Here is a 20,318-nt window from a genome sequence, read left to right on the forward strand (position 1 = left end):
GGCGGTGCTTACTTGGGAGACTCCCTGGAGGCAGTGACATCCCCCTTGCTCAGCTGCTAGGCAGAAGTGTGGCCAGGTAGTTCTGCGCTCCCATAGGCCAGGAACTGTGGCCAATGGGAACTGCGGGGACAGTGCCCTGGCTGGAGGTGGTGTGCAGAGCTGCCTGGCCACACCTCCGCCTAGCAGCTGAGCAAGGGGGATGTCACCACTTCCGGGGAGCTCCCCATGTAAGCACCTCCCAGAGCCCGCCTCACCCCATTCCGTGCCCCAACCCCCTGCTCACTCACCCACCCAAACTCTCTGCTGCTGCTGGGCGACAAAGTGGTGGAGCCAGGTAGGGAGCCTGCCAGCCCTGCTAATCCCCCCCAGCACCTACAGGGGTCCTGGGCCATGTGCTGCCACCTGCGGGCGCTGCCCCAAGCAGCCAGGCTGCCCTCCCCCCAAACCCACGGGGCCCCGGGCAGTCCCTCCCCCTCCAATTTTTATTCACTGGTATTTTTAGTAAAAGTCATGGACAGGTCACAGGCAGTGAATTTTTGTTTACTGCCGGTGACCTGTCTGTGACTTTTATTAAAAATACCCGTGACAAAAACATAGCTTTAGTTATAAGCCACTGAGGACTATGTCTTATAGTGGGAAGTGTCAGGCAATCTTCATAGTAGGCAGTTCTACCACCCCTCACTAATCTAATACCTCATGGAAGGGATCATATGTTCCTGACAGCTTTACCACTGGTCTCAAACTTAAGGCAGTCTTAATTGTCTGGAGCCATTGCTGACTTAACTGATAACTTCTAGCTGAGAAATCTGTTTTTGACCAGGTTTTTTAACATTACTGTGCCTTTTTCTATTACGTCAATAGTTAACTACCTCTATTATTGTCATCTTCTGTTCAAAAAGGCCTTTGTCTGAGCTTGTCTGCTGAAATGAGGTGTGTTCTTACTCACTAGACTTTGGACAAGCCACCTTGAGCAAGCAATTTTATGGAATTATAGTATTGTGACTTTTAATATTTTTGGAAAAATGCTCAGCTTGAGATAGAAATTGATCATAAATTTTTAGGATCTATTTTATACCAAAGGCCCCAGGTTTCAGTTCCTTTCTCATACTAACAATCTGACATAATGTAAATATGAGGATTCAAACCCCTTACTTTCTCCAGCTCCATAGAGGTGAATTAGCTCTGTGTGTACAGAGTGATGTAGTTCAATGCCTATAGAATTTGAAAAGGTATAATCTGGGACTAACCTAAAATAATTCCTTACTTTCAGAGGTAGAATTTCTATGTATGTAACATGTTGTTGCTGTTCATAAAGTTGTATAAAACAGTTGATTTTCTCCAGAGCGCTATATCTTCTAATTTATTATATCATTAATTATCCATAAAACATCATTTTTACAAGCTAAAAGTATGTTTAATGTTGCAATCAGAAATGATATCAATATTAATCATTTATCTCGTCACAGAAGAATTACTGTCCTCTCAAGAGAAATCTCCAAGTTCAAAGGATGTTGTAGTAAATGTGGACTATAGCAAAAAGACTGAAACAGACACATCTAAGGTTTTTTCTCCACCATCCAGTGAAAAAACTCCTGGTCTGCATAAAGGTAACTTCTAGTGAGCTGTGAGATTGGACCGTTCTTTTTACAGAGTTGAATTACAATGTTGTTTTTTTTTCTCTTGGCCTTCCCAGGCATTTACACTGTCTGCATATTACTTGAGTAGTCACTTAGAAAGTGTAAGCAAAATTTTTAAAACCTTGATGCATAAAGTAAGGCTCCAAGATCTTAGGCACCTAAATAAAAAGCTTGTCATTTTTTGTAGCGATAATGAAAACTGTAGGAATGCAGAACTTCTTGAAAATTTGGTCAAATCTTTATATGCAAGCTTAACTCTAAGCCACCAAGGTTAAGAAATGTTGGGCTTAAACTAGAACATTTAATTAAATGCACACTAAAAGAACATTTTAAAAAATGAGTCAAGACACCTTGCATTCATATATGGAGGAAATGTTTTTCTTGTCCTTTTTTGAAGACAAACTCTATGGCTATGTGAAGTATTAACACATTTTAAAGAGCTAATCATTATTACAGGATATGTTAATCCTCATCCATGTTGTGGTTATTTTCTCACGGTGTGCTGCTTCATTTTATGTGTCATTTTCTGAATGTGTACGCTACTTTTATCTTCATTAACTCCACAAAGGATATTAACCTTTATTTTTTATTTTTTATAAACATCTTCCAGAGGAGGAAGAAGATGGCAAGACTCCAACACAACCACTGTTGAAAAAAGGCAGGCATTTCCATCTTTTTGTTACAATCCATTTTTTCCATACTGCTACCTTCCATTTTCTTTTTTCTCACTCCTTTTATATATAGAGTATCAACCATTGGATGGTATCCTGGATATCTGTTTAACTTGGATTAGGAAATTCAGGGGTCAAATTGTGGTGGTAGAAAAAGGTGGTGGTACTCTTAAGTCCTCTCACAAAATAAGCTTTCTTCACATGAATTGGCAGAAACAGCGCACATCATACTAGATGTGCATACGTTCAAAATATGATTGATTGTGCATGCTTATGAGGTTTCCTGAACTTGGTTCTGCCTCAGTGGGGTTTGAATGTGTGCATGAGGTCTGCTGGGTTCCTTGGTGGGGCTCACATGCCTGTCTGGGTTCCTTGATTTGGGGTGGAGGGGAGGAATAAGGTAGTTGTACTCTCTGAAATGCTGCTCAGTCCTGGTGCCAAACTTCTAATTCTTTCCTTTCTGTATAGATTTTAATAAGATCATCATTATAATATCTGAGACATCACTCAGTAAACTATGCAGCTTACTTTATGCTTCCACAAGCAATGAAACAGTTATCAATATTATACTTTGGGCATCTTAGTGAATACTTCAGTGAAATGAATGGGACTATTCAACTTTTCAGAGTTATTGTTCCAGGCTCTCCACAGAGTCAGGCAAACATTGCTTAATCAGTTAACCTCAAATGTGAAGGGAGGATTTCTTCAGAATTATAAACACTAGAGAACTTACCTCTTTTTAAATGAAAGCAGAGATTGTGGAGCACAAGATGGTGGCTTGGGAGAAGTGCCAGTGTGCTTTGTACCATTGTGTAGTGACCTAATTCAAGCTCTGTATAAATGTATTAATTCAGTCAATTTTAGTTCACATCAGGAATATTTTTGGGTTTTGTAAAATCAAATTCATACCTTTTTGGCTTAGAAGCTAAATACCAAGTAAAGTGGCTGGCTGCTGTATCCAAATCTAAATTTTGACTGAGAAGGAGGTAGAAAGGTGTGTTGTTTTGTTTTTTAATCCATCCATTTCACTTCTGTGTCTGTTAGGTTTATTCAGAAAGTCATTTTAGTTTCTTTCTCAGTTATATCTATAGTCTCATTATCTAATTAAAAATTCCACCTTTTTAATTACAGCAACTAAATGTTTTGTAAAATTTTTCTAAGCCCTGGAACCTGCAAAACATCTTATTCTGTACGTAAAATACTACATACATATTCAGCATCAAAATGGAGTCTGTTTACAATCTTAACTTCCTTAATGCATTTAACTATATATTTTTCTTTTTTTTTTTTTAAATGTAAGAAATTAAAATAATACTTCAGAAGTTGTAGTTTTCTACGATTTTTGTCTTGGTAAAAAAACTTGACAATATTAAAGAACCTACAGATGTGTTTTGGTGAAACAAGAGCAGCAGGTCTTTTCTTCAGTATGAGAGATGCATGGAGCAGCACCCACTGTTGCTCTGAAATATGTTTTTTTGATGTTTGGATCAGATTGATGGAGCTATAAGCGTAGAGAGAGAGAGAGAAGGTCTTGCAAATTGTGCTTATCTACCAAAGGTCTGCTTGTTGTTCCTGTTTAGTTTTTAATCTTTCAGAACAGTAGGTTTAGCTGGAGAAGTCTGCAAACTCTTTAAACTTATCTCAGTGTGCATTTTTACAAGTCCATTTAAACAAACTATAAAGTCTGAAAATAAATATTTTTAAAGTCAGAATTTTTTTTAACAATACAAATATTGGAAAACATAAGAATGGCCATACTGGGTCAGTCCAAAGGTCCATCCAGCCCAGTATCCTGTCTACTGACAGTGGCCAATGCCAAGTACCCCAGAGGGAGTGAACCTAACAGGCAATGATCAAGTGATCTCTCTCCTGCCATCCATCTCCACACTCTGACAAATAGAGGCTAGGGACATCATTCCTTACCCATCTTGGCTAATAGCCATTAATGGACTTAACCTCCATGAATTTATCCAGTTCTCTTTTAAACCCTTTTATAGTCCTAGCCTTCACAACCTCCTCAGGCAAGGAGTTCCACAGGTTGACTGTGCGCTGAGTAAAGTAGTATGCATCCGATGAAGTGAGCTGTAGCTCACGAAAGCTTATGCTCAAATAAATTGGTTAGTCTCTAAGGTGCCACAAGTACTCCTTTTCTTTTTGAGTAAAGAAGAACTTCCTTTTATTTGTTTTAAACCTGCTACCCATTAATTTCATTTGGTGGCCCTTAGTTCTTATTTACTTATTCCCATAATATAACTTTTTCTTATTCACTTTCTCCACACCACTCATGATTTTATATACCTCTATCATATCCCCCCTTAGTCTCCTCTTTTTTCCAAGCTGAAAAGTCCTAGCCTCTTTAATCTCTCCTCATATGGAACCCATTCCAAATCCCAAATCATTTTAGTTGCCCTTTTCTGAACCTTTTCTAATGCCAGCATATCTTTTTTGAGATGAGGGGACCACATCTGTACGCAGTATACAAGATGAGGGTGTACCATGGATTTATATAAGGGCAATTCTCCGTCTTACTCTCTATCCCTTTTTTAATGATTCCTAACATCCCGTTTGCTTTTTTGACTGCCGCTGCACACTGCTTGGACGTCTTCAGAAAACTATCCATGATGACTCCAAGATCTCTCTCCTGATTAGCTGTAGCTAAATTAGCCCCCATTATATTGTGTATATATAGTTGGAGTTATTTTTTCCAATGTGCATTACTTTACATTTATCCACATTAAATTTCATTTGCCATTTTGTTGCCCAATCACTTAGTTTTGTGAGATCTTTTTGAAGTTCTTCACAGTCTGCTTTGGTCTTAACTATCTTGAGCAGTTCAGTATCATCTGGAAACTTTGCCACCTCACTGTTTACCCCTTTCTCCAGATCATTTATGAATAAGTTGAATAGGATTGGTCCTAGGACTGACCCTTGGGGAAAACCACTAGTTACTCCTCTCCATTCTGAAAATTTACCATTTATTCCTACCCTTTGTCCCCTGTCTTTTAACCAGTTCTCAGTCCATGAAAGGATCTTCCCTCTTATCCAATGACAACTTAATTTACGTAAGAGCCTTTGGTGAGGGACCTTGTCAAAGGCTTTCTGGAAATCTAAGTAAGCTATGTCCACTGGATCCCCCTTGTCCACATGTTTGTTTGACCCCCCTCAAAGAACTCTAATAGATTAGTAAGACATGATCTCCCTTTACAGAAACCATGTTGACTTTTGTGCAACAATTTATATTTTTCCATGTGTCTGACAATTTTATTCTTTGCTATTGTTTCAACAAATTTGCCCAGTACTGACGTTAGATTTAACAATTCTACAATTCTGTGTTTGAGATTAAGCCACAGTTTTTCTTAAATCTTTTACAAATTCTCTTTTTCTCAATTTGCTAGACTCGAAAGGCCCACGTTCTCCTTTAAACTTGGCTGACCAAAGACTTCTTGATGCTAGCTCTCAGTTTCAGAAGAAACAAGGCAAAAATACTATTGATGTCTGGTGGCTTTTTGATGATGGGGGTAAGATAATTTGTAATGATGATAAAAGCACTTGGTAATGGGTATCACTCATGCCAAAGGCTACATTTTAGTCACAGGTATTTTTAGTAAAAGTCATGGACTGTGCTGGGGAGGGGGGGTTGGTGGGGCTGGGGCAGGCTCTCTACCCAGCTCCTGGGAAGTGGCAACCCCAGCTCCTAGCTCCATGTGCTGCCTCCTCTCCGCCCCAAGCCCCGGATCTGCAGCTCCCATTGGCCAATCGGAGCTGCAGGGAGGGACGGGGGGTTGCTGTCACCCTTCCCGGGAGCCTGACCGCCCCACACCCCAGCCCTGAGCCCCCTCCGCACACCCAAACTCCTGCTGCTGGGAGGCGGAGAGGGGCAGAGGTGGCCAAAACTGCCACAGCAGCAGCCGGTGCTCCTGGCCCTGGGCTGCCCGAGCTGCTCAGGCAGCCCCTAGGCCAGGTGCACCGGCCGCAGCAGAGAATCCATGACCTCTGTGACAAACATAGAGCTTTGCTCCTACCATATATAAATTGTTGCTATACACTATTAAATAGAAAGTTGACACTGCATATTAGTTACTCAGTGTATTTCTAAATATTTGGTCTAATGCAGGTTTGACATTGTTGATTCCTTATCTTCTGACAACCAAGAAAAAATGGAAAGACTGTAAGATCAGAGTGTTTATTGGTGGAAAAATAAACAGGATCGATCATGACAGGCGAGCGTAAGTTAACCTTAATTTTAAATAAAACATTTATGGTATTATGGAACTTCTTGTTATCAGGCACAATAGGTAAATGTTTTTCTTATTTAATAATGACCTTTTCCTATTACACTTGAATTGGGAGGTACCTGAATGCTAATTTTTTGGTACTAGTTAACATAGCACATGATCATGTTGTTTAAAATAACAAATAGCATTTGAAACATTTTAAGCTACTTTTAGCTTTAGAGATGTAATCATAAAGAAAATGTTGCCTTTACTATTGTTGTGTTTTTTTCCAATTTGGCAAATACTTTGTTTCTTGCTGTGTTTTTAAAGGGAGCTGAAACTAATATGACCAACCACAACAGATCATAAATGTTGACTTGCATTCACAAGATAAGTCTAAGAACCATTATGATGGTATGTTAACTACCCCACTTCTGCAAGGTTAGAATAGTCTGTTAGGTTAGGGCAACACCTAGATACAAAATGGATAGGTGCCAGATATCTCATCTAATACGGTAAAGAAACAGGGACTCAAATTGGTAGCCCTAGCTCAACTTAGTAAGAAAAAGTCACAGAATTGGGCCTTAAATTAAGGCAGGTCTACTGAACTGTGGGATATTTACAAGTTTTTCTCATTCTTTCCCTAAAAAGTAATACAGGACAGTCAAGGGTGATTACAGAAGAGTTTGACTATTTAGTTTAAGATTGGACATGCTTATAAAAAAAAAAAGTGGTAAATTTTGCACCCGTACTGTAAATATCCTTGAACAGAATGAGAAGGCATTCAAGAAACTGAAAGGTACGTTAGGGCCTTAAAGATCGCTCTTGTCAGAATTACGGTGGCACTGATGGCATATCTCAATGTTTCCATCACAGATATCTGTAAGGCTGCTACCTGAAATTCTGTACACACTTTAACACACCACTAACCTCTTGATGTGGCATTTAGATCTGATGTTTACTTTTGGAGGGCAGTTCACCAGTCCCTGCTTAAAATTTAACAAGAAAGAGACCACTTGGAAGAAGAAGAAAATTATTATAGTAACTACAGATCCTCAAGAACCTCTACATAATCACAATTCTCTCCCATCTTCTTCTTTTACTTAGAGTTCTACTGTCATAGGACTCTTGGGTTTAGCAGAAGGACTGAAGAGGTTGAGACTACAGTCTTTTTATAACCTCTGCTCCAAATATTTGGTGCCATGCAAAGGTTTTTGTATGGCCCCAATGCGTACTATGTTCCAGACAGTTCGGGATGCTCAGGTACATCCTGGTATGATTATATAAAGGCAACTAGCTCTCAGAGAGCATTTCTATAGTGTGTGTGTTTGTTAACAGCAATTTATTTTTATTTTTTAAAAAGTTCCCCTAGTTATTTTTCTGAAAACCCTAACACTTGAAGAAAATTAATGCTGCATTTCTAGTGATGGGAATTAAAAGTTTGGAAAATCTGTTGGTTCTGTTCTGTAAAACAGCTGTCTGGCTTACAAATAAGTTATGGTATATGAACCTTTTGGCGTAACGAGAATGATTGATTGATTCTGTTGTCCAAAAGTTTTGTGTTGGCTTAAGTACATAAGGCTGAGCTAAATCTCCTCCTGCAACCTCTGATGAAGCAGTATTTTTGTTTGAATTACTCTTAAACATCTGGAGACTGCATGTAATTTTTGTTGCAGGAAATCCCAACGTCTGGTGATAAACAGATCACAAACTAAACATTTATTTTGTGTTCAGGTGTCTCAGTTTTTTATGGGCAGTTTTCAGTGAAGTGTTCAGTTCCTTAAAAACTTTAAATACTTTGTATTAAGCATACTTTTAAATGAGCCGTCCAGACATGCCAATGTCTAAACAGAGCATTTGTATGATTTTTGTAGAAACCCTTGCCCTGCCTCATTCTCTTTTTTTATGCTTACCTGTGTAGTTCCAAATTAGATCGCTTTTGGAATGAATGTCGATGTCTTTGTTCTGTAAAAACAGCCCTATAAAAATGTTAACTGACAAAATATATTATATAATATATATCTATATTTTTTGAAATTTAGGATGGCTACTCTGCTCAGCAAATTTCGGATAGACTTCTCAGACATCATGGTACTTGGAGACATTAATACAAAGCCAAAGAAGGAAAAGTGAGTTGAAAATGTTCCAGAAAGACACCTCATTTACTAGTTGCATTCTTCATTTTTCTGTTTAACACGAAAAGCATAAAGCATATAATTCTCTACGTATGTATTTTGATAAGTAAACTACATGGTTACAAAGACATAAGCTTTCAGAGAACAGTGCAGGGGGGGAGCTCTTAGTGCCACGAATTCAGTATTGGTTTAGAATCTCCTAATTAGCGAGATACCACAAAAGTGCTAGATTCTAATTCCAACAAAATGAGTTAACTACAGTAATTCTACCCTAATTGAAAGATGGTAGAAATGGAGATAAAACTAGTGTATGCTTATCTTATCCATAATCATATACATCTCTAAACCCAAAATGATGTGTATAGCCTGATCTTTAAATCAGTTGTGTGTCAGTATTAATCAGCTCAGTGAATGAATGAGAAAATCCAAGTCCTGCTGAAATTTTCTTATCCAAAGAATCATTAAATATTTCTGTTTCTCAAGCTTGAACAATTTGGCTGCCTGCAGTTGATTCCTAATACTGCTAGTGCCATTTTATGATGGAATGTCCTATAAGACCTAAGAGATCAGAAGATTGATCTTCATCTTCCACCTGAAATCTTGTCCAGTGTATAAAAGTTATAAAATATGTGTCCAAATGTCTTTTGAAAATTCTTGTAGCAGAGTAATCTGAGCCAGTTGCTTTTCAACATAGCCTGGCAGGTGCTGGAAATATTTGTCTAGAATTCCTAAAATGAGTTGTACATATTCATTATTTTGATGGATAAGTATTAATCATCAGAAACTTTTTGATAAAATATTTATACTGAAACTATATATTGTAGATGAGCAAACTATATAGCTTCCTAGATTGTCAACAGTGTTTGTCTTTTAAATATCCTAATTGATATGACAGCGGTTGGGGGCAGGTAAAGCATTTTGAGACACATGTATGTAATCTTCAGGGACTTACAGCAGAAATTGGCACAAAGTGATGCAGAATTTAACTCCAAAGGTGCCTAAAGTACAGAGTGTTAAAATTCAGCCATGGAGGAACTGCTTAACCATTTTGAAAATCAGGCTGTTTAGCTTTCTATCTTTAGCTGTACAGTTAGGGACATTTTTGATCTCAGATAAATTTAATATGCACAGCAAATATGAGCCTTGTGCATGTCTTGAGCAAATTCCCTAAATGGCCCCTGATGTGGTAGAGTTCAGGCATCTCTGCAGTATGACCCATCCATGATAAATGTACTGGGCCAGGTCTTCTGCCCTATGAAATCCCATTTGTGCCTGTCCAGTAACACAAAGTGGATTTAAAGTTACTCTAAAGTGAGCTGCTGGGAATTCCCACAGAAATTTCTGGATGGTGTACGTCTGTCTGTCACCTTTTCATATCCCCATTAGGTAAGAAGCGTGCCTGGGGTAAGAGTGAGTGTGTCCAGAATGTGCTGAGTTCCAGTATTTATGACGCATGCTGCAGTGAATTTTACTAAATTGTGAAGTATCTACAGATAGTTTTTTAGCACAGAAATAGAGTTTAAAGTGACTGCATGATAACAGAAGTGTTTGTGGTTTGTTTTTTTTTTTGTTCTCATTTAATACTGGTGACCCATGGAGTTAGTTTGATTTCTTCACTCTGAGATCATGTGTTGTGTGATCTACATAGAATAATAAAAGTGTAAAATGTATTTAACCAAAACTTTTATCATCAAAATGTAATTGAATTCCAATTTCTCTCATATCTACTTGAGTTAAATTGATAGGTGTTTGTTTTTTACGCTTCTTCATTTCCTTATATCATCAAATTTCTAGAAGGATGATACTCTCCCTCTTGAAGCTTGTAATTTTCTTTTAAAATGTTTTTCTTACATTTCTATATGGAGTTGAAGCCAGTGTGGCACTTCCTTCTCTGTTAATGATCTTCAGTCTAGATTGTTGTTAGAAAAAACAAATCAATTTTTATGTAAATTTTGAAATCTAAAAGACAGTTCCCACACTATTAAGTTTGATAGTTAACAGCTGCTTAAAATATTAATATTCATAGGTGTTATTTATTTATTTATCTTTCACAAACCAGCAGGTTTCTAATATCAAAACACAGGAATGAGAATTTCAGTTGACATTACTTCTACTAGTTAACCACAAACCATACAAGAGTTGACTTATATTTAGGAATATTTTTCTGTTGCATGGAAAATCACAGTTGACACATGCAAAGAAAAGAGTAACAGTATCTATTTTTAATGTGAATATTGGTTAAAAATCCTTCTAGTATTGCAGCTTTTGAAGAAATGGTTGAGCCATTCAGACTTCATGAAGATGATAAAGAACAAGACATTGCAGATAAAATGAAAGAAGATGAGCCTTGGAGAATAACAGATAATGAACTTGAGCTTTACAAAACTAAGGTATCCCTTTATAACTTTTAATTTATTGTGTTGGCTGTTGATAGAGTGGTGATCCTACTGTGTCCCATATACCCCATTTTAATGAGTTGATTTTTTTTTTTTTTTAAGCTTCTTTGCTCTATTACAAAGTGGGTGTGGTGTGAGAGAAGTCAGGTGGGAAAAGGCTTGAAAACTCCACTTGCTCATTCATCATTGGACAGTAGGAAATGTTCCCCGCGGGGCCTAAGTCATCAGTAACTGCAGAAATTTTAATTTAAAAGGGATTTCTAGTCCCAATAATTAAAAAGACAACCTGTGTGGGTATGGACCAATGCAGTGTTCTTTCCTGAGTCTGTAGCCAGCTTGATTGCTTCTGCAAATATAAACACAGGAAGACTAACAGCTGTTATGGTCTACTCCTGCTGTTCAGAATCCTGTGGAAGCAGAGCAAATACAAGAATTAGGTAAACTTGACTTTTGGAGAAGCAGGTGCTGGAGCTGGGAGGAGAAGAGGAAGATGAGAACCCAAAATGGTGACTTGAGAAAGGGGTGGATTAGTACAGGAGTCTTGGATAGCAGGCACAGGCCAGCACAGCAATATCTAGAATGCTGAGGGAGGGTAGAGTAGTGGAACCTCACAACAGGTGGTTCTAGGATGTAGATGTCTGTGGGGAATAGGGAAATAGGAAGGAATCTTCTTCTCCCTTCCAGCAGCCAGAAATCTCTCGGGGTGAGGGCTTCACTTTTATAAGTTGCTAGCTAGAAACTGACATGAGTGTTCAAGAACAGAACCTTGGAAGGAATCCAGCAACCTCTCTTGTTCTAGGCAACTGAGGGGGTAGAAGTTTGGACAGAAGGGACATATGTTTACTTTACAAACCCAAGTGATTTATTAAAAGTTGGAGGGAATGATACACTATTTTAAACAACACAGCAATCCATTTTGACCTCCTTTTGCACATTTCTTGCATAAATAAGAATTGTACTTGATTCTGGATTGTTGAAATAATGAATAGATCTCCCTAACGAGTTTGGGTTGATTTTTTTTTTCCTTTTTAATTACAGAGCTACCGCCAGATTAGGTTAAATGAGTTGCTGAAAGAACATTCAAGCACAGCTAATGTAATTGTAATGTAAGTAAAGGTTGACTGTTTTTATACTATTTTCACAGTGATACAGTAACTCTATTACTATATCGGTTACACAGGTAATACAACTTATTTTGTGTATTATCCTAGGTACAGTCTTTTAGAGTACAAGGTAGAATTAGAGAGAGAATGCTTTGTAATTTGGCTTGTGACACTTACAGGCATTCTGCTGCTTGTGTATTAATTGTTCTCAATTGCCTTCAAATTGCTCTTTAAAAACAAAGATCTTCTATTTACAGCTACCATATATCCCATTTGCCTGAATCATACCTGTCTCTGCATATTCTTTGTACTGTCATCCCCACTTACAGTGCAATTGGATTTCAAATTTTTCAGTATAGAAATTCTTTTTAATTTCACACATCCTGCTCTCTGTACAAAGTCATGTAAGGTTTCAGTGCTTTCTGAAGCAGTAAAAAGATGAAACTTGAGCAATACAAATAAAGATTTAACTGTTTCCAGTGAGGCAAGAATTGAAGGATTCCACCAATACTCTGGAGGGGCTGGTGGCAGAGAATGTGACTATAGACTGTTTGAAGCAAAAGCATTATCTTGGCCAAGATTTGGAGAGTGACTGTGGTTCTCCGCGCCTGGAGAAACATTCTGAATGAAGCCACAAGAGTGAAATGCTGATTCCATCACCTCCCCAGCCCCACCCTTGGAAAATTTCAGGAGTGGGTAGACTTAAGGTGAAACTTGAGATGCCCAAAAAAAAAAGTTACAATTGAGTCCATGTAGCAGAGTGTGTCTTTTTTTAAAGACAGTTTTGGCTCAGAACTAATTAATTTCTTTGCACTCAGGATTGTGAACTGACTACATGTAGTCTAAAAAACAGAAAAGGTTATGAAATGGGTTAGAATTAAACATTTAGTAATTTCTACCTTTTTATTATTTCAAATTGTATTTTTTGTATTTAGGCAGTACTACTAGTAGTCTGACTTGCTTTTTAAACCATTCTTCATTTCCATTTGCTTTTTCTTTGTTCTTCAAATTGTAGGAGTTTGCCAGTTGCACGAAAAGGTGCAGTATCTAGTGCACTATACATGGCCTGGTTAGAAGTTCTATCAAAAGACCTGCCACCAATCCTTCTTGTTCGTGGGAATCATCAGAGTGTTCTTACCTTCTATTCCTAAACATACTGCGCAACGTGCAACTGTGACGAAATGGTACTTCAGTGCCTGGAAGAGAGTGACTAAGATTATTAACATCACAAAGGCAAAAAGTGACACTTCTTTCACTGTTCTACTGACTTGAAAGCACACAAGGAAAGTCACTATATTTCTAAAGTTGTGAAATCTTCAGTTTTATTCAAATTCTTCTATAACTTAATCTTGCTTAATGGGGGAGGATTCCTTGTTAGACTGAAGAACAACAAAACAAGCTTTTTCTTTGCTACTTGAATAGCAGCAATAAAAGTGTTTTTATTTTTGATCAATGAAAGGATTATAGATTTATAAAAGCCTTTTAGCCTTGAGGTGCCTTCTGAAATTAACCAAACTGCATCTATACACCCAATTTTGTACATTTAGATAGAATGTCAACATCTGCCTTCAACTAAGACTTTAGCTCAAACGTCCTTTAGTTTCTAGTCTCTTCCATCTTGCAATAAAATGAATGCTGCTTTTCAGTCTTCCATCAAGCTATTATTTTTAGTACTGTGTTTTCTATTCAGAATGTATTAATGATACCTGTTAGATTTGAAACAAAGGTAGGGCAGGTCAGTTGGAATAAAAAAATCATAATGTTATTGTCCAAGACTTTGTACTACTGAACTTGTACCCTTAAAACTAATTGTGCTAGACAAATGATGGGAGGACCTTTTTTTCTCAGATTTGACATTGTGCCCTTCTTTCCATTCAAAATTTGAGATGCATATAACTTTGGCTACCTTGGTGAAGGTTAGTGTGTCAGTCTTTAGCTCTAATATGTAACTGTATTCCTGTTGTAGGCTGAAGATAGCTTTTTGGATTATTTTAGGTTTTTTAAAGAAGAGGACCTGTCTTAATTCCTGGCATTCAGATCTTGGTGTCATTTAGTTTATTTGAAGAAAGTGTTAACCTAAGGCTTGAAGGAGCAAATATGAGCAATGTGATGCCATCTAACAGAATACTGTAAACACTATGTGGAATCTCGCTACACCATCCAATATAAAATGTAAAAACTAAAATTTGGAATCTTTCATCAAATGGTTAAATGGACCACTGGTTATTAGGGGAGCTGTTTTTAGGTCAATTCATTCAGTTGTCAGACCTCACATTTAGTCTTACTAAATAAATACTCAGGCTTAATCTAGAAATTTAGACCATCATACATGATACTTTACACATTTTTCATGTTTAATAAAAACTGCCAATTTTTGTGTCCTTCCAGTGTATGTTTTGACTACTTTCTAATTTAGTCTTCTAACACATAAATAAAAATCTTCACTTGAGCCTTTGTACAAAGGTGAGTAATATGAACTATTTTTTAAATTCCTATATATTTTTCAGGAAAGGATTGCCTAAAACGTTTTGCAACCTCTAGATATTAGTACTGGGAATGTTACTGGGTCACATTGCTAGTGTTTCAATGATTTTCATTGAAGATGATCCTTAGAAAAGGTTTATTTTTATGCTTAACATAGCATTATATTAAATACTCATAGTTCCTTTTGAAGGACAAAGCTATTAGTCATTGTGAAGTAAGATACAGCATGAAGTAGTGACAATTGGAGATGTGTTCTACGCTTTATCCACAGTGCATGCTGTAGTCAGGTCATTGGTAAGTCACAAAATCTCCATTTTTGCAGTTGGTTTCTACCAGTCTGGATCTGAATTGGTTAAATTGTTTCAATTTTTTAAAAGCAGCATGTTTTGCTGCCAAGTACAAAGTAAATTAATGCTAACATGGGCCTGGTTAAGACACAATTTATAATCAAACAAATTCTAATAGTGCTGTTTAATTACAGAAAAAAATGTAACAGCCTAATTGTGTCTGTTACAGGTTTTGCAGTGCTTGTTGAGGTGGTAGGGATGTCTCCTTATTCAGTGAACATGGAATCGTTGCCATGTTTCGTTCTTTTTGTTTTGTTTTGTTTTTAAACAGATGGACAATAAGGCATGAACTTAGTGCTGCTATCTTGAAAATGTGCACAGGTACACTTATTTAAAGTTTTGTCCATTCAGGAAACCATTGCTTGTTATCTGTAATGCAGGAACCAAATGAAGTGTGTGCATACATGCATATATGTGTATAAAATTATATAAAATATATCTAAATATGCATTTGGGGATGGGGAGGGAATTGTAGTCTGTAAAATAATGTAGGATGCTTTTCACATATGCACTCTCAAAACTTCACTAACACTAGACACCAGATCAACAGTTTCAAGATTTATTGTAACACTCTAATAAACTTCAACAGTTACTAGTAATTGTGAGCAACCGATATTAGCTAGTGACAGTCATTCCAATTTCTATTTAGTCTATATAAACTTTGATTTTGAAGCCAAATTTTTTTTAAGTTCCAATCATTGTTAATGACTTGAAATATATAATTTCTCATTAACGCATGGCAATTGCATTATTTCTGTTGATGAAATTTCTTTTTATGGGTTTAGAAGGAGCAACCATAGCTGAAGAAATCAATTATTTATTTTTTTGTTCATTTGTTTGACTGTATTTAGGTTTCTTTTCTTTTACATACATTCTTTTTATATGCTTTCCTGACATTACATATTTAAAAATGAACTATGGAATTAATTTAAAGATTTGAGCTTGGTTGGGTATTTAGTTATCCACTGGGTTTGAAAATGTAATATTTTGATAATACTGTACTGTAACTGTCACACATGCTTTTCTAATGTTTTAACATTGAATATTGCAGTTACTACTTTGTACAAGGGGACACTGCAATAAAAGGAAGTGACTTCAATAAAATTGTCCAACATAGTCTATTTTTATTGAAAAAGGTTTGCAGTATTTTCAGTCCTTTCCTGATGCATGACAAGCATGCTCTGTGATTCCTGATATGTGAATGTGTACTGCAATTTTGTAATGATGTCAGATGACCGCTATTATACTAAATATAATATTTCTAATTTACCATGCCGCCAGTGAATGGTTTGGGAGCACAACTGGTGGTGGTGTCAAATGGCAGACCTACTCTCTACCAAGTTAATGATGTCAATTGGCTTAGAAAGGAATAGCATCTAACCTTCCTGAGCCGAATGCCAAACCTTTGAAGGGAAGATATGTTTACACAAAATAACTCCTCTCCCTGCCCCCCCCCCACCAAAACACTGTACATTCCTCAAAGTCCACTAGAAAGAATGCAGACCTACCCCAGTATATAGAATGTTGATAATCTATTTGTTTAAATGTGATATTAGATACTTGAAAATGTACTCACAATAGGTATGCTTTTTTGTTTCTTTGCCTCTGAATGTATTAGATGCAACTCCTAAATATTTTTTTTCTGACAAACTGGAGACTTCTTTGGAGTAACCCCCAATATTTCCATTTTACCAGTTTCTCTCTATTGTGTTTTAACGCTACGTTTTCATTGCTTTCTAGTGAAAATATAGAGAGAAGAGACCATTAATTTATTTACCTGCTCATGAGTTTTAATTTTATCTCTATCATTTAAATTGTCATGTTAAGTTCCCAAGTTTCTAAGCTTCTAATTGGAAAACTAAGAAAGCTCAAATAAGAATCAGAACTCTTATTTTCCTCATCTTATTTTAAAGAAGCCAGGCAAATAATTGAGCTCTCAAAGCCATGACTCCCCCAAGAGAGCTGGAGGACTTAGCCTTCTTAATTCATTTTGGAATTTTTCCGATTCCTAGTATGAATGATTGGATGAGAACAAGAATTCTTACTGCAAAAAGAATCCCTGGTGAATCCAGAATACACCTATCCTGTGCCTTTACTTTGTTGAAATAGTTCCTGACTGTTGGAAATAAAATACTTTTTTGATCCATTTTCAAGATCTATGCAATCAACCCATGCCTACACAAAGTTGCTGTCTGAGGTATATGAACTGAGTTAAAGGTGAACTGCAAAGCAGTATTTGTTTTGCCCTTTACAATTACTCTTCTGTTGGGGTGCAGAATTCAAGCTGTCTGCAAATTTCTTTGCTTCTCTACAGAAAAATGGTAGGTACCAAAGCTGTTGGATTCATAGGGCAGAGAACTGCTTTAAGGAGTTGTCCTATGCAGGGAAAAAAAAAGTTTATCTGGGGAAAAGGAAGAGTATTGCTGTGACCTTTGCCTTCTGTGGGGACCAGGTTGTGGTGGTTTAAAAAATTAAATAAATAAAATTTGCTTTTCATATGTGTCATCTTTCAGTTTATTTTATTAGCTCTATAAATAAACTCTGCCCCGATGCTTCTGATAACTGGCTAACATTAGAGGTTTTTAAATGGTTTGGTTAGGTTATCTAACTGCTTTTTAAAAAATGTTCGTTAAGATTGAGGAAGCTTGGCAGCAGCATGATTTTCACTGATTTCCTTTGGGAAGGCTCTGGAGACCCCAGTAGGGACAATGTGCTCTGACCCTACCTTCATCCATAGCTGGGCAGCAGAGCTCTACTGCTTGTAGCAAAATGTGGTTTAGAAGTGATAGCATAGCACAGGTGTCTCCTGTCTCACCAATAACAGCTGTCTGCTGCTGCCCCAAGAGCAGTGTAATGTATGTATTTATCAATGCAGTCCTAGGTGACTATCCAGGGTAGCACATGACCAGTTAAAATTAAACTGAAGCTCTGCATTTACACTAGGAAAAAGGTCAAGTTCAGATCAGGTATAGCTGTTAACCAAGGCAAACCTAAACATGAACAGCTTTTCCTAGTCAAGGCAAACCACAGGTGGATTGCTTACAGTTGCTCCTTTTAGGTACCAGGGGCTGCTTCAGCACTTGCTGAGCAAACAGCCAGGCAGGGATTTCCCTACATGCCTGCCCTGAATTTCCCCAACCCTCCCCCCCCCCGGTTTTGTGAACTAGTTACATGTAGTGTTGTCAATTCAGTGATTGTTTGGAAATCTGAATTGAAATTGAAACATTAATACACTCTTTAAAAGCATATACAGTGTATGATAAAATACATGAATCTAAAAAAGTGTAATAGATTTGAAAAGTATTATCATAGACTAACTTCCTTATACAGCTGTTTTTTGGGGTTTTTTTTATGACCATGTCAGTGCATTCACTTTGGTGCTGTTGGCCAACCTACTAACTTCAAATTATGATTTGTAAGCAAGGTCTAAATAAGCCCTCCCTGACAGCTAGTGATGGGCTGGGGGGAAAGGCTTCAGGACCAGATTGCTGGATACCTAGGTAGACTAGGTGTGAATGTAAATACAAACAGCTGTGTTGCCCAAGTGATAGTTTTTGGTTGGGGTTGGGTTACAAATCACTTGAATGCGGGGAGGGAATGAAATGTTCTTATTGTATGAGTAAAGGGGCAGTAGAACTGTACTTACTGTGCTGATTGAGGGCATCGAGAGAGGGTGGGGACAGGTGTTTTGCTTGATGGTCTGCATGAGTCACAAGTACTATTTGATCTGTGCCTCTCCGGTGTTTTAAGACAGAGCTGATTAGGCTCCATAGATAGTCTTTTGTTTTGTTAAGTGATCACTACAGCTGAAATCACTGATGATCAGGTCTAAGTGCTTAGACCTGCTGTGGGACAGTGTTTCTGTGGAAGAGATGGCCCAGATCTCCCACTGAGAGCTCAGCTGAAATCATTGAGATTTCTGTGTGGAACCTCAAGATACCAACTCACAGAGGTCACAGGTGGCAGCAGAAGGTTACAGCACAGGGTCAATGGCAACAGAGCAATGGAGTGAATGGTAGCACAACGAACAACAGTGGCCAGAGCGAACTGTGAGCAGCTGAAGGAACAAGCAAGATGCCTTCTTGCCCCACACCTGGGAGGTGAACTCATGTGAAAGCATCTCTGAACTCTGAGTCTCCACTGACCAAGGACAACACCGGTGAGTGTTAATGAGGCTGTTAAGAATACTGGAGACACAACACAGTTCATGTGAACAAACATGGCTGTGGCATCATACATGCTATTTAAGCAAGAGATACCACACACTACAAACTGGAGGCTAATGTTAAGTGCATTGTCACTTGTTCATCCTGAAGTTGAACACTGGTTTCGAACAAGACCAGCAAATGCTCACTATCTTTCTGCAAGAAACTCAACTGACTTGCTAGAGGCATGTGGTGAAACAGTGAGACTCAACAGTTGAAAAAGTGAAGAACCTTCTCACCACATGCAAAAAAATTGCAGCTGATAAATGCACTGATGCAAATGGACACAAAGTATTGTTATTGTGTACATTATCTTGATAGAGGTAGGCCAGTAGATGCATTTCTAGATGTTCAAGTTTTATAAAAGACACATCGGCTGCATCTGTGACAGCCCACATTTTAGAAGAGTTAAATGCTTATCGACTGGACCCCAAACAGATGGTTCCTTGTGCATTTGATGGAGCTGCAAACTGCTCTGGAAGACATTGTGGAGAACAAGCATAGCTCAGAGAAAAGTGTAACCCTAATGTCTCCTATACACACTGCAGAGGCCATCTACTCCAACTAGCGCTAGTATGAGCTGCAGACACGTCAAAAGACATTTAAAAAGCTATAAATTTAATGTCATTATATTCTTTTTTTTTCAGCAAGAGTCCAAAAATACTGAGTATCTTGGAAAATACACTGGGACTGAAGTTCAAATTAGTCCAACCTGGGAAAACCCTCTGGCTTTCTCATGAGCGATCGTTGGCTGTTGTCTTAAAATTACTCCAGCCGTTGTTACTGGCTTTGGAATGTATCTACCAAGATGGGATGGATCTAAGTAGTGAGGCTGGTAGATTACTTTTGCTACTATGTTCAAAGAAGACTATTGCCATTCTCTCTCTTGTAAGTCTACTGTTGAAACCATCCAGGCATTTGCTACAACAGTAGTAGATCTTTGTCCAGCAATAGAAGCTACATTTGGCTCAGAGAGCTATCCATTTAAAAACGTACTGGAAGAAGCAAAGACTTCATCCAGAAGTTGGCTAATGAAGGCATTTATATTGAATCCTTAAGTGAAGAGGACAAGAAATGTTTGTTCAGACAACTGAAAAAGTACACAGACTTTATTCTTAAAAATCTA

The 20,318-nt window shown here is 37.7% G+C and overlaps 1 protein-coding gene across 1 annotated transcript in view; it reads left to right on the top strand.

Moving 5' to 3' along the window:
* SLC12A2 (solute carrier family 12 member 2) overlaps positions 1-16,075 on the top strand; it is a 101,421-nt gene extending 85,346 nt beyond the window's left edge. Inside the window, exons 20-27 of the mRNA XM_077817407.1 lie at positions 1,467-1,607; positions 2,248-2,295; positions 5,704-5,826; positions 6,423-6,534; positions 8,565-8,651; positions 10,912-11,047; positions 12,092-12,159; positions 13,172-16,075. Coding sequence (XP_077673533.1) covers positions 1,467-1,607; positions 2,248-2,295; positions 5,704-5,826; positions 6,423-6,534; positions 8,565-8,651; positions 10,912-11,047; positions 12,092-12,159; positions 13,172-13,307 — 851 coding nt within the window. The 3' untranslated portion in view covers positions 13,308-16,075. The remainder of the gene's footprint in view (positions 1-1,466; positions 1,608-2,247; positions 2,296-5,703; positions 5,827-6,422; positions 6,535-8,564; positions 8,652-10,911; positions 11,048-12,091; positions 12,160-13,171) is intronic.
* Positions 16,076-20,318: the final 4,243 nt, after the last annotated feature.

The sequence above is a fragment of the Eretmochelys imbricata genome, chromosome 5, assembly GCF_965152235.1.
Source record: "Eretmochelys imbricata isolate rEreImb1 chromosome 5, rEreImb1.hap1, whole genome shotgun sequence".
Classification (NCBI taxonomy): Eukaryota; Metazoa; Chordata; order Testudines; family Cheloniidae; genus Eretmochelys; species Eretmochelys imbricata.